General features: G+C 43.5%; 1 protein-coding gene across 8 annotated transcripts in view; it reads left to right on the top strand.

Moving 5' to 3' along the window:
• The window catches only part of rbfox1 (RNA binding fox-1 homolog 1), a 255,119-nt gene that overhangs the window by 89,858 nt on the left and 150,948 nt on the right, over positions 1-14,313 (top strand). For 7 of the 8 annotated variants that reach the window (XM_036553347.1, XM_036553348.1, XM_036553350.1 and 4 more), the window contains one exon: positions 1,526-1,567. In XM_036553347.1, the coding sequence (XP_036409240.1) occupies positions 1,526-1,567 (42 nt within the window). Of the gene's footprint in view, positions 1-1,525; positions 1,568-5,960; positions 6,064-14,313 lie in introns of those variants that run through there. The other variant, XM_036553355.1, reaches the window with a different exon arrangement.

Genomic DNA, 14,313 nt, shown 5'->3' on the forward strand with positions numbered 1-14,313 from the left:
CTCCAAGCGGGGTCTAATGGGCCCTTGGTACAGGCAGAGGGGCGAGGCTGCTCCGCGCCCGAGCGGGAAGCAAAGCCGTCGATGGCGTTAAACTGGAGAGAAGCACCTTAAGTGTGCATTCTGCCTCGTAAATGAACTCGTTTGAAGCGCATTACTGATAGAGCATCGATTGGGCGAGCGATAACAGGAAAGGCCGTGTTGTACGCTTCCTCCCAAGTGAAACGCTGATCTCTTTTCAGATTTTCAGTTCATGTTAACAACATCAGGCTGTAATACATTAATAATACCCGTAAACACCGTATATCGGTACAACAATTAAAGCGATGGAATAGATCATCTGGAAGATATTCTCCTTTGGTACTGAGTTGTATTGGATCGTGTTCTTCATATTACAATAGTTTGATCATCATCATGGTATATGGATTAATATTTTAGACCAGATTATGTACTGCAGGCATGGCTGTTTGGTTAAACCTGTGCACATTTAGAAAATCAAACTTTTCATTTTCTTTTTGGCTGAGCCTATGCATTCATTTCTTCCTCTGGGTAAATGTCGCCAGTAATTTACATGTATCGGGGAATAAACAGGTGGAAGAGGTAGCCCATGTCATCAGAAACTGTCAATAAAATGGACTGAAGCAGGTACAGTTGAGGGAATACATGTCCACGGAGTTCTCGGTCCAGGAACGAGAGAGGTTGGGAGTGGATATTTTAGACTAAAATTCAACCGCTCATATCCACTTTATTCCCCTTTTTAAAAACGGATGAACACCGGGGGGGGGGGGGTGCGTGCTGGTATGGGTTTAATACAGACAGCACAGCTGTTGTGCCTTTCCGAGGAGCTGAACCCAAACGGTTGCGTTCGGCTCAGCGCAAAGGAGCCTGCTGGCCGGCGGGCCTCAGGGCTCCGTGCATTACCAGGACGTGATCGCTACAGCGAGTCGTTATCGCCGCAGAAGTGTAATGAGAATTACCGCACGATAATCGCCATGCCGTTTGCCTGCAGATGATTCAGTGTCATTTATTTTCCCCCGATGAGTCAAAACAGTTGCATTAAGAGGGCATTGTGTCTGCCTTCTAATTGTTTATTCTCCTCTCAGAAATGCGCACAGCACGGCGTTTGAAACTGCAAGATGCTTTAACCCCTTTCATTGGTCTGTCTTGCACTTGTGAGGTTGGATGTGCTCACGGTATTGGCCAGGTACATGGAGCATGCAGATTTGCGCAAAATGAGGACATTCCAGCATTGTTTTTGGGTATCAGTGTGTTGGGCAATGTTATATCATAATGCACAGATGCTGCTCAGTTGTAAATATCTCCATAGTATAAACTCCTTAAGTGTTTATTTTTAAAGTGCTATTCTAATCCATGTCCTAAAATGTCCTTACCATTTTATACTCCTCATTTGTGTTTGTTTGTGTGTGTCTGTGTGTGTGTCGATTATCTATCATCCATCACTTGAGGGGAGCTCGCATGCTTTCCAGTCAAGACATCATTTTAAATGTTGCCGTTTTTCTTTTGACAGATTCCAAGACCGCAAATGAGCTGTGACAGAGAGCAGCTAAGGGTAAGTTCCTTTTTGTTTTTGTGTTCCCCCAACCCACCCTCCCCGAGCGAAAGCTGTCTTTCATTGTAGAGCCATTCACATCCAGCACTCCCCCCCTCACCCCCTCCCCCCACACCCCTTCCTCAGCAGTGGGCTCGGGTCCACCACCAGCTCAATCACACTCATTTATAGCTATGGCTATGCGTTTCAGACAACCATAGCACACCCACATGAGCAGACCTAAGTGTGGACGGTCAGGTCAGTGCTACTTCTGCTTCTGGGACGTAGAATTTTTTTTCATCATTTAGTGGAGAGCTTATGAATTTGCATGACTGGCCAATCGATTTTCAACAACTTTCCCTCAGAATGTCCATGCAGGGATTTTCAGTGAGGATGCCATCTCAAACTTTTGATGTGCCCATTTGTTCAACATTACCATAATGCTTCTTTATCCTTAGCCAATAGCAGATGCAGGAAATAGCAGGACCTGCCTTAAGCAAACCTCCTTGGAATTATTCAGTCAACTATTGTCTGTTCAATCAATCCACTTATTTGTACAGTTTATTCATTTGCACACAATAGATATGCATTCAGATTGTTTACAGATGAGATGAATAATAACAAAACTTGCATATTTTTCCTGCATACTATACTTGATACAACTGCATACTGTAGGATACAAATGCTAGAGCTACCTCTTTTCATCCACGGTGGATTTAGGGCAAACTGAAAACCTGCCTGATGGCAAATGAAGTCCTATGCAAGTCCTCTGTGAGGAAGCGATAGAAACTGAGGTTGTATTACCACTACGAATGGAAACATGACAGCTAAACCAGCATTAAGAAGTTTAACAACAGGTCTTACTCTGCGTGCCTTGCTCCTTGTGTACCTGAATTGAGTTTTCAGAACCCGCAGCACGTCCAGTAACTTTCATGTAGTTTGGCCAGCTATCACAGATTTTGGGAGTTGCTGCAGAATTACAGTCAAATAGAGCTGCAGCTTCGGATTCTGTAGGTTCATTTGTTTAACAGTCAATATGAGGCAGAGCCTAATTGGATCTTCAAACACACACCCTTATTTATTTAGGTTTTCGGGGGAATTTTAAGAGTAAAACGGTTAAAACAATCAACACACATTACGCGGCGTATCGATTCTCTCAGCACTGTCTCCACAATTTGTCCGGCAAGAGCCGGTTTATTCCTTTTTAATTCGCTGCTATGAGGACACGTGTACAAAGTGCGCCAGGAAAGGAGATGAATGTAGCTCTGACAATATACAGATTAATGAGATTCCGTAAGCTAGGGGCTGTTTGGCTGGAGATTTACAAACATCATTCCTCTTGTTTTTTCTAAACTCAAAATCAAACTGAAATGTTAACCGGTAGATTGCCGGTTTGGATTCTGGGCAATGCAGTCCTTGAGACAGGTACTAAACTAATAGTCTAACCCTAAGATTCTATCAATATTTTTCCCTTATGTTGACTAACCACTGAGAGCAAGTGTCACAAATTTATTTGCATCTCACTGTCAGTGTTAAAGACAAATGTTGAATGAATCTGGCAGCAAAGGTCTTGAATCAGCTATATAAGTGGATACCATGGATGTTCCACAGGGTGAAGATACATGCTACACAGATAAATACTGTAATGTATCTATGCCAGGAACATGAGGGCATTCCACAGACACATGCTTCAATATTCCATGGGATATGAAACTTTGAAGTCTTTGTGATTCAAACAGCTTGCAGAACACGTGCATTTGAATAAAAAAATTCACTTGTAGATCAAAAAGTTAATCAGCAGAGATGTGTAAACGACAGTAACTGACATTTTGACTGAAGCATTTTCCTTTTGCTGTGTAAAGAGGATAAGTTAAAAGAAATCTTCAAGCCCTCTTACTTCATCTGCGAGTTAACTAACTTTTCTGTCAGTTCTCTGGTGAATATTTGAGGCATGGTGACTTTATCAAATTGTAATGTACCCATTATGGTTAGATGTGTAAACTAACTAAACTACCTATCATTGTGACCTGAACATTATTCCCTATATAGTATAAAGATGGAAAAGAACAGAATGTTTACCTTCTCGTACTTTACCGTGTCCTTTTCTATGAGTTCTCTCACAGCTTTTGAGCCATGATCTATCCTGTGCATTTCCATTATGCATATGACAGCAAGTGATTATATTTCATGCAACAATTTGCAAACATGAATATCATAAACAATTTTCTGTAATTATTAGGTATACCTATGCATTCCTAGTCTTTTTGTTGTGCTCATATGTTTTTGTAATTTTGAAGAATATATACACTAGTTTGCTTATTTGTATTTACTGGTTATTAATGCTGTGGACATTGATTTAAACAGCAAAAAATGATAAATGATTGCATACTATACAGTTGGCATGTTCTTTTACATAATATTTTGGTCCTTAATAATTTTGCTAAATTGTTATTTGTCAAAACTAGAAATAAACACAATCCTTTATACATGAATAAGCCTTCGAAACAAGAAACTTGGAACCTAAACTGAAAGACTGTGGCTTTGTTCCCTAAAGTGAACCGTGTCCAATCATTAGTTGAAGGCAGTAAGTCACACAGCACAAAACTCATTATAATATTTTGGATTACTGAAGGCATTATTTGTCATTCCCTTACTTTCAAGATACAGGAGAATGTTTGTTTATGTATAAATAATATATGTCACTGTAACACTAAACTGTTAATGTGTAAAACATTGCAGATGTGGGATGACATGTGTTCAGTCACATACAGTTTCCTTTAAAGGGCACAAGGCATTGTTTTATGAGAGAATGAAACCCAGGGAAGGTTTTTGGTTGGATGCATATATCATTTGTAAACCAGCAGGTTAAGGGCTGTTGTCTTGGTATATGCTTGGAGTATCCGACTAAAGGCTTTCCCTGGGGGGGTTCATATTCAAATGCTTGTTGACTTTTCTCAGAAATCATAAAAAAAACATATATTTCAAGCTCCAGTTATTTACATATCCTGCAGACATTCACTGGTAAGTGTGAAGTAAAATAGTGATCTTTTTTCGTAAAACAGCCACAAATATCCTTCAAGACTTTTTTCCCCACACCAACCCTCTCCAAACATAATGCACATAAAGAATGAATAAAGGAGAGGAATGAATGTATAAGCCTCAAATGTATAATGCAACCACTTGAGGCTTATACATTCATTCTTCATCTATAACCTGGAGGAAAATGTTACTCCAATGGTACGAGTTCACATGCAAGACAAATCAAAGCTGAGCGAGAATCAGAATCATAACCTGGACCGGGATAGGCTGCAGCGACAACGCGCATTGGGAGATGCGGTTCTGGCTGCGGTCAGACCTCATGGCACCGGAGCGCAGGGCGTCAGAGAGCATGGTGCCATGCATTGCGCTCAGGGCCGGAGAGTCGTGGAGCTGCGCAGGGCTCTTTGTCCACAGCCGCAGTTGCAGGGGAGAGTCAGTAGATGGCTGTAGACAGGAGCCGGAGGACTGCGTCTGCAGCAGAGCCGGGGAGACCGGGAGGGGTGGGGGTGGTGGCGGGGGGGAGGCCTTGAACCGGGAGGCAGTGGCTTTTTATCAGGAGCGCTGTAAAGAGATAAAGCACAGGCAGCACACAGCGGCGCACGCCTCTCTCGCCTCCTCCTCCATTTTCACATTTCTTCCCTCCTTTTGATCTTTCGGCTCTCCCCTCTCTCCCTCGCCCGGCTGCTTTTGTCACTGAGTGGTTGGTGCCAGCTCTGGGAGGGGGGGTGGTTTATTTCAGCAGGGGTTGGGGAAATCTGTGCCCCATCCTCTCTCATTTTTTCTATTTGCATCCACCTGCCGACAGTTTTCCCCCGGATCAGGAGTGTGGCAGGATCCCTCTCTCTCTCTCTCTCGCTCGGCACTCAGCGAGGACGGAGTTCAGATTTCCCAGCCCCCTGGTGGCCCGCCGCCAGCGCTGCGCGTGTTTACACGGCTGCGCCGCACGGACCGAACCAGCTTGCGCGCGTGCGTGCGTGTGTGTTTGCGTGCGGGTCTCCCCACCCCCCCCCCCATCCCTGTCCCATCCTACGCCTCCCCCCCCACCCCCACCCCCAGCGTCTCTCTCTTACTTTGCTGCACAGTTGTACTTGACTGCCTTGGCGCACTGATCTGCTCATTAAAGCAGACACGCCAAGAACCGTTACCTAAGCGAAGACTGTCAGCGAGAGAGGGGGAGGACGAGAGAGAGAGAGACCGGGGGAAAGAGAGATCGTTGGGGAGAGAAAGGGGGAAGAAAAAGACGGCAAGAAGCATTTTTCACATGTGAAGGAGCTGCAACGGAAGTGTCGCTCCAGTAGAATTTTTTTATATATTAATATATAAATATATATAAGAACTGCAGGCAGGACAGAAGCCTCTCCTGCTGGTGTCTGTGTCTTAGCTGAAGAACTTGGTGAAGTACAGAGATTTCTGCTCACTGGTGGGAAAAAAAACTAAACTACCTACACTCACTGCTCAAGATGATGATGTATCTGTGGGTATGTAGCATTTATCTCTATGACTTGTCACATGCGTGTGTGAGTGCGTGCGTGCGTGTATATGTGTGTGCGTGTGTGTGTGTGTGATGCGCATACAAGAGAGATAAATATTGACTGTTGGTGTGTAAGGCGTATGAGGTGAGAGCAGCATCCATGTGTTTGTGGTGGCGTATATAAAGCACCAGGAGGCTATGTTAACAACTAGGTGTTGTAATTACAGGCTTTCAGATGGGTATATCTGTGTTTATCACTCACTATGAATCTGGTGTTGGCTGTGCATTTTGCTGGTTTGCTATTCTCACTGCATAAACTTAACCTGCAACAGCGAAGGTATATTAAAGAAAATGAATAATTTTCATGATTCATGACTTCTTTTTCAGAGGTATGCAGGATGTTATGCTGTGTACATGCTCTGTGGAACCTCTTTCTGTGACAAATAGCTTTTATTGTGGTATTGCTGAGTTTCACAGGGAACCAGACAGTTATTACTTATTGAAATAATCTAGTGCTTCCCAGCAGAAAAAGTTAAACTTTGATGTAAGAGTAATGAAGTGCAGAAACGTGGGAGCTGACCGTGGTTCTCGATGGAAAATGCAATATTCCACGTTTCTTCTCTTTTTCCCGGAGAACTGGTTTAATAATTCTCTTCGGAAACTTCAGCACAACTTTTTTCTTCTTCTTCTGCAAAAACAGAATTGCAGAGAAGTCTTAAATGATGCATTGATTGATAACTGCGGGGTTAGAAGTGAAGACGGCAGCTTTTGAGATCAAAATGTTCAGCAAAATGTGTCTTGGTTCTCATTATCCAATACATGACCTGACATAGTGTGCTCTTAGTTGAGAAAATTTCACTTGAGTTAATTGCTCATGCGGTAAATTTAGAGTACCCAGATCGCTTCATCTGTCAAAAGATGGATAAAAACAAATTAAAAATGGGTTTAGCATGAGGTGGTTGGTTTGGGTGATGGCAGTTTAAGATAAGCTTATACTTGGTCCTGTATGCAGTGTTGGCTCATTTCACCAGCCACGCGATGAACATTTGTCAATTTCCATTTGATTGGGTGGGTGTTAGTTGAATAACAGCTCTGTGCAGTTTGTGATCTTTGTGTTACGAAATAAATGCAGTCACACAGATTCCCCCTTTAGCTCTTTCTTATGTGTCTTCATCATCATCATCATCATCGTCATCATCTTGTGCAACAGGGCTCTGTACTTTCCTCATCAATAAGCACTGCTTTCTTCCCCTTGTGCCTCCATTACATAATGACAGGACTGCAGAGTGATACTCTAGACTGGAGCTCAAAGTGCACACCTGCCACTCACCGCTCTTGCTACACCACGAGGAGGAGACAGTTCAGATGGGGTTGTTGATGAGGCTTCTCTAAAAGACAGCTGACTAATAAGTTTTGCCCCCCTCTCCCCCCTCTCACCCCCCCCCCCCCAAAAAAAAAGAAAACTGGTATGAGCTGTTTAGCTGATGCAGTGTTTCAGCATTGCAGTCCACTCTTGGGACGGTTGTGTTTTCTCCTTTGGAACACACAGTACCTGCTCACCTCACCAGACAAGCGCAAGTAACCACCGGCGCAAGTCCTGTCTTACGCTTTCACAAACAGGCCGCCATGAACAGACCAGCACAAACCAACACGTATAAACGCGCAGGGCTCCTTCGGTCACCCGCCGTTGTTGGGGGGGTCGACTTACCGGGGGCTGTCGGCTGGCATCCGCGCGTCTCCGCCACGCCCGCGCCGTGACGTGACGCCGCGGCCTGTCCGCCGCACGTTCCGTTTCAGCGCGCTGGAGGATCGTCTCCGCCGTCACCGGATTTCCCGGGCATCCTCCCGAGATCCCGCGGGGGCGCCCCGAACCTGATACGCCCGCGTCTCCGACGGAGACGGAGGTGCGGTCACACGGCGCGGTTTTTTCCGACGTGTTACAGCTGTAGCTGCAAACCAGAAATAATATCAGGAACACTACAGCAGCAGCAGTGCCAGGTCTAGCATTTCAACAGCTCTTCCCACTAGGACCGTTCCGTTCCTGTGCAGCCAATATCTCTGCGAATGCAGGAAAAGGAGGCATATTGCAAGGCATATTCAACTACATTTATTTTTAGCTTAACATAACATAATAACATAATATTTAGCTTGTGGGAACGTTGTATGTGTATTTAAGGAAAATCTGCTTTTTCTATTTTTTTTTTTGGTACAGGAGATTGTGAAATGTGTGTTTTGGTTTTGCAGTCGTGCCGCCTCTGTCAGAGAGGAGAGCTCTGAGCCGCGTTCTCCTTTTCAAATGGAAGGCACCCGTTTTCACATGTCAGGTTCCATTTTGAAACCGTGTAATCATGCATCCCCAGAGAGAACAGAAACGCACCGGAGGTTACCGTAAGTAGGTGAGCGTGTGACATGCGGAGTTCATCTCTCCGCATGAAGTCATCTTCTTATTTCCCCTCCCGACGGCGCGGAGGGGCTCAGCAAACTTCCCCCCCCTCCGTCCCCGGGCGCATGAGCTCGCGGGTCGGCCGCGAGGTGCTCTCGGAGTCGCGGCGGCACACTGGCCACCTGCGTGCCGGCCTGGGTAATGACTCACACGCACCGAGTTTCCTGCCCGTCGTCGCCAGCGGTCTTGCGTTGGTCTCAGGGACAGCGTTGAGCCCAGGCATTTCAAACGCGAACTGAACGCACTCTCAGTTCATTGTCAGTGGATTGTGGTAGTGTTGCTGAGACGTCACCGGACCGTAAAGCACTATTTTGCGGTGACGTTAGGCCTGTCCTGCATCCCACTGTTGTAAGGATGGAATTTTTTTTTTTACATTGTCATAGTACAGCGAAGTTACAACATTCATTCAATCTACATCTACCACACAAGAGTACTGTATAACTACTCGTTTTTTAATTATCAACATAAGGTCACAGAGAAGTAAGTGTGAGTGTAATGTCATGTAGGCACTGCAAATTCAGAACTAAAATGAGCGAAGACTTTGCATTCCATAGCAAATGCATGTAAACCGTGGTAAGCAATGTAAGTGGTTGATGATAACTGCGGCTAGGTGCGCTTAGGCTAACTGAGGGCACAGGAACAATGAGCCATCAACACGCCGACCGCTGCCTACTCTCTTACTCCATTACATCAGATGGGAATAACGATTGATTTATCTTAATAGCTGTCTGCTGCTTCCACTGCCATCTCAAAATAAGCTGTGTCTGCATAGCTGTGATAGCAATAAAAGACAAATATGAGTGCCCCCACCACCACCACTGGAGTTTTCACCACCATACCCCTACAAATGATGCTCTGAAAGTGCGCTAAACTGAGACATATCCCATTGTAATGGGTAACTTTTTCTAGTTTCTTGTTTCTCTCTCCCCCAAGCACCACACAAGCTTTATATGGTCATATCAGTGTGACCATTGACATAGAAGCTAATTCTCCAGGACCCCAGTGTTAAAACAAGTTGGCCATAATAAAATGATTAAATGAGTAATTGTTAACTCATGTCCTATTACTGGTTTTAGTACATATGTAGTATATTTAATCCTCTCTGTCTGTCTTTTCTCAACGCTGTTTTTTTTTGTTCCATTTGAATGTACCTGATATACTAGTTGGATCACCAGTAAGATGCAAAATGTCCTCCCATTGGCCAGAGTTCTCTGTGTGGGGCTGTCAGTTACAAGTGAAGAAATGCCACAGAAGAATGACTAACACCACCATCCCAATGCCTTTGCCTGGTTTCCAGCGATTGTCTCCCCTCTGCAGGTGCCTTACTGGTGTAAAACTACAGCCATATAAGAAGCTGCCACTACTTTGCCTTTATCTTATACAGAGCTGGTTATTCAGCTGATTGGTAAGGGCTGATCTCCATGTTGTTTTTGATATGGAGACGCATTTTGTAGGAGAACAGCTGTATTGCCCTCTGTCACTTTGGACTGCAAAGGGAACTCGTGTTTGGACTCAACTGACTGGGACCTCTTTGCTGTCCAATATGGTTATATCCTTCCTTTCACAAAGTTTTACCCCAAGTTTATTATTGTCAGAATTTTTTGAATTAGTTATGTATAGTGAATTCCTGCTTTGTGCATGGGCATGTAAAATCTGATTTGTTGTCCCTCAGAATGCCGAGTGGCTTCAGAGATTCCTAATTGGTGCTTTTGTGGAGCGGGCTTATTTGATTGAGAAACTGTTATGCTGTTACGGTTTTGCAGTAACAAAAGCGTGATTTATCGATCCCCTGTTGGATACATTCCACTGCAGTATTGTATTCTGCTGGCCGCGGCAAAGATGAATGAATATTATTATTACAAAATAAGATACGGCTGCTACAAAGTGCTGAAGCAATCTCTTTTCCACCGAAAACAAAAACATGACTTTTCCTTTTTATTCTGCGAGATGCATTTATGGGATAGCTCATATCAAATTTAAATCACTTGAGGGTATCCGTATAAAGAACAAAATCCCTTAAGATTTCTCCATAATACCTGTATTTCTTTTTTTTTTTTTTTTGCTCCTTGAAGCGGGCAGGTCATATCTCGATTGTTACAGAATGCATTGTTACAAATGCTGCTCGCAACCCAACTGTCAGTATACATTTCTGAGGCATGGTGTTGAAGTTTTGGCCCAGATTCTGTAAAACTGCAATGTACTTTGTCCTTAAACTTTGAGTAACAAAGGTAATATTTTTGCTGTTTTTTGCACAACATTATGTCTTCAGTGGTTCACAAAAATAAACAAACAACACGTAAAGACTGATATGTCTTGGCACTTGCTTAAGTTTGTTACACAAAGCTAGGGTCACAAAAATGCATTGTGTTTAGACTGAACAGAGGCCTTTCTATAAAAAGCTTTCAGATTATACACGCCTTATGAGCCTCCATAATGCCCTCCTCAATGTGGGTTATCATGTGAAACACTCCTAATGCTTGTGCTGTAATGCATGTTACGTCAAAAGAAAAAAAAAAACACTGCTGTTACCATGCAGCTGAAGAACAGCGCTCTTGGGTACAGACCAGTTCCCTCCATTTCCACCTGAGAGAAAGGAAGGGCTTCGTGTTGGGCATAAACGTGCTCGAGTCACGTCGAGAACAATCGCGATGTTACGGAGCTACCTCGCGCTTTCTCTCCGAGCGCATCCACAGTACTGTACAGTGCAGCTAATTCCCAGATGCAGTGCTGCTCTGCGCTTGGTGTTAGCCGTGGGGTCGCGATGTTCCCGCGCCGTAGCTGCGCGGGAGGAGATGAAAACAATGCGGAAACACAGAGCAACACCTTTAATATTACCCCCGCTTAACATCCCAACCCACGCGGCAGCACACAGGCTGTGGGGCCAGCGTGCGGCGCTAGGCTGATTCCCAGCGCTTATACTTGCATACTGCATAAATGCATACCCTGCTTTATCGCACAGTATGCAGCGGCTTCGGTTTTAATCCCACTAACCCCCTGGATCCCATCAACACTTGTCATTATCTTTGACGTGCAATTAAATGCAGGTATTACTTTTTACCAACACAAGCAGCTTTTTTCTCTCACTAATTTTCATGAGCGCTTAAATTTCCAAACTATGTTTGGACAGGAAAGAGTAATGCGTGCATTTAATTTTGACGTTAAGGAGAAATGCTGATTGAGTTCAGGGATACGTTTGCTCGCTCCCGTTACATGCATACTCTGGTTAAGTGCACAGCATCCAGTCTGGTCCTGAACGTATGTGAATAATGGCAGTTCATGGCCAGGGCTCTAACCGTCAGACCCTGGACCCGAGGGTCGCGGGTTTGAGACCTAGATGGGACGTGTTGACGGGCAGCGACTTGCTGTTCTGCCCCGTTCCCATGGTGCCCTGCCTGAGCTGCTCCAGTAAAATTCCAGCACTATAAATGGGTTACAGGATGTACAGGACTGTAAGTTGTCCTGGTTACGGGCGTCTGCTGAGCGATAAATAATGCAATGTAATATAAAACATCAGCCATAAGTTTCTGCGTTAAGTGACTTCTGTTAGAATCACAACCCATTTGCGCTGATGGCCCTAGTTTCGCCCGTACAGCAACAAGAATAGTTTAAGCAGACCAGGCACATGGCAGTAACAGAATTACAGTACATTAAGTCAGTGGGATTTAGAACACTAGGCAAAGAATCAGAATATGCAATTATCCAATATGCTAAATGTATTATTTTTTTCAGTAGCATGTTCAAGTGACTTTCATTTGAATGAATGTATACTTTTATGGATTTTTTTTTCCTTGAGGATAAAGTTAAAAAAATTATATCACATTTCTTGGAATGTAATTATTCTGTAAAACACACTGAACATGTGAGTTAAGACAGTGAATATAGATTATCACGTGAGCCTTGAAGGTGGAGGCATGCTAATATTTAACATGGTCGTTTAAAATGGCAGGTCATTAACTTGGTAAATTTAAAAAAAAAAAAAATTAAATTATTCTAACAACAGAAATGGCACACAAGGGCATTTTAACTGTTGTCAAATATGTTAACATATTTCAGCATCATGTAATATCAAAGGTATCATTTCACCTTATTTTCAAGTTATAGTTGTTTTGCCAAATGAGTGTTTTTTTCTATCAGGTATAGCTAACTGGACACCTCTTTTTTTAACGAAACTGTACTCTATTTTGCATTCGATGTGTAATGTGATATAGTGTCTCATCATTTCAGTAGCTTTGCTTTGCTGAGCATTTTTTGATTTAGTCTTGATTTACTGTGTTGTGCGTATTGTTTTTCTAAATAATAGAATGCATTTATATTGCAATACATTTATATTGGGGGGGTGACTCACCTCTCACCCCCCCCCAATTTTTAACCCCCACCTGGGCGATGAACAGCAGCCTTTTTGCCACGATGTTCACAATACATCAGCTGAGATGGAGAGGGGTTGATTTGCTTGTTAACTGGATGATAATTAGATGAGCAGATGTAGTCACTTCTAGAAGGACATCAGGGGACCCCCTGCACTTTGTGAGATCTTTAACAACCACAGAGTGTCAGGACCTTGGTTTACCATCTCATCCCCTAGCTGGCATCTCCTGCATAGCCCTGCCGCTGTAACAGCACTGGGGTGTTGCTTTTTCAAGTTGGTTTCAAGGGAAGACTGCCCCCTACCACCACCCCCACCGCCACTACTTCCAAACTTTATAGGAGGTCTCGTTTGAAAAGCTAACCAAGCTCTGTTCTACTTACAGCAGCTTCAGCCATCGGGCTACAGGGGGGCACAGCTGCAGACAGGAATAGGTAGCTTAACAAAATAAGTCAAATGACAGTACATTACAGTACAGTTTGCGAGTACAGCACAGCGGGCTGCAGAAACTTGGATCAGTGTTCCTGCACTGCCAGGCTCCTCGGTGGTGTTTCAGATGGGAACACAATGTGAGTCATATCATTCCTGTGAGTATCGATTTGTCAACTCCCCCTTTAGAGACTCCAGAATGAATATGGATTATTTAAAATAATAATTATCGCAGCCAGCGATTGACGCCGCTTGACATTTTGCCTGTCCCCTGGAAACAAGAATCCATCTATTACGCTCTGCCAACACTAGAGCTACAAAACCGTCCTTTTCATTTCGCCTCTTTGCCTTTTATTATTACATCTGCCCCCATGGAAGAAACATGCAGGACTCTTTGGTCTCTGATCTTTTCACTGTGGCAGCCAAAGTCACTAAAACAATGTTTTTTTAGGTTTCATTTCAGCTAGGAGGTTACACAATATAGGCCAAAATCTATTTACTTGCTAGCAACCAAGTTAACTTACAAAGCTATGTATTGTGGAGAAATATTGCAGGAAGACATTTTGCTGTGTTGTAGGTGAATGGAATCCATCCAAATCAATCAATTTGTTTGATTTTTCTTTGTGCTCCTGTTGGTCACTGTGGAAATCAAAGCATCGCAATTATTCATTTATGTTCTTTGGAACATTTTTAGAAAAATCCAAAATAAATAAATCATGTCTCCAGGTCTGTCACAGATTTTAAATATCATAGCTTACATGCTCTCTGTTATTTTGCATTTCCTGAAGAAACAATTGATTTTTGCTTTCTTCCAGTGGGGATGATGGTAGTTGCAAGCTGCTAAAGGCTGCATATGTAACATTTTCACTAAGGTGAGCGCAGATGAAAGGTATTGATGATTTTGCTATATTAAACGGAGCGACGCTACATTGATTCTGAAATTACCCTTCTGAAATCCTTTTACAACGTGTGACAGATCAATGCGCAACATTATCGTAATGAATGAGGTTGGCATTTGGAAT

Source organism: Megalops cyprinoides, chromosome 19, assembly GCF_013368585.1.
Source record: "Megalops cyprinoides isolate fMegCyp1 chromosome 19, fMegCyp1.pri, whole genome shotgun sequence".
Classification (NCBI taxonomy): Eukaryota; Metazoa; Chordata; class Actinopteri; order Elopiformes; family Megalopidae; genus Megalops; species Megalops cyprinoides.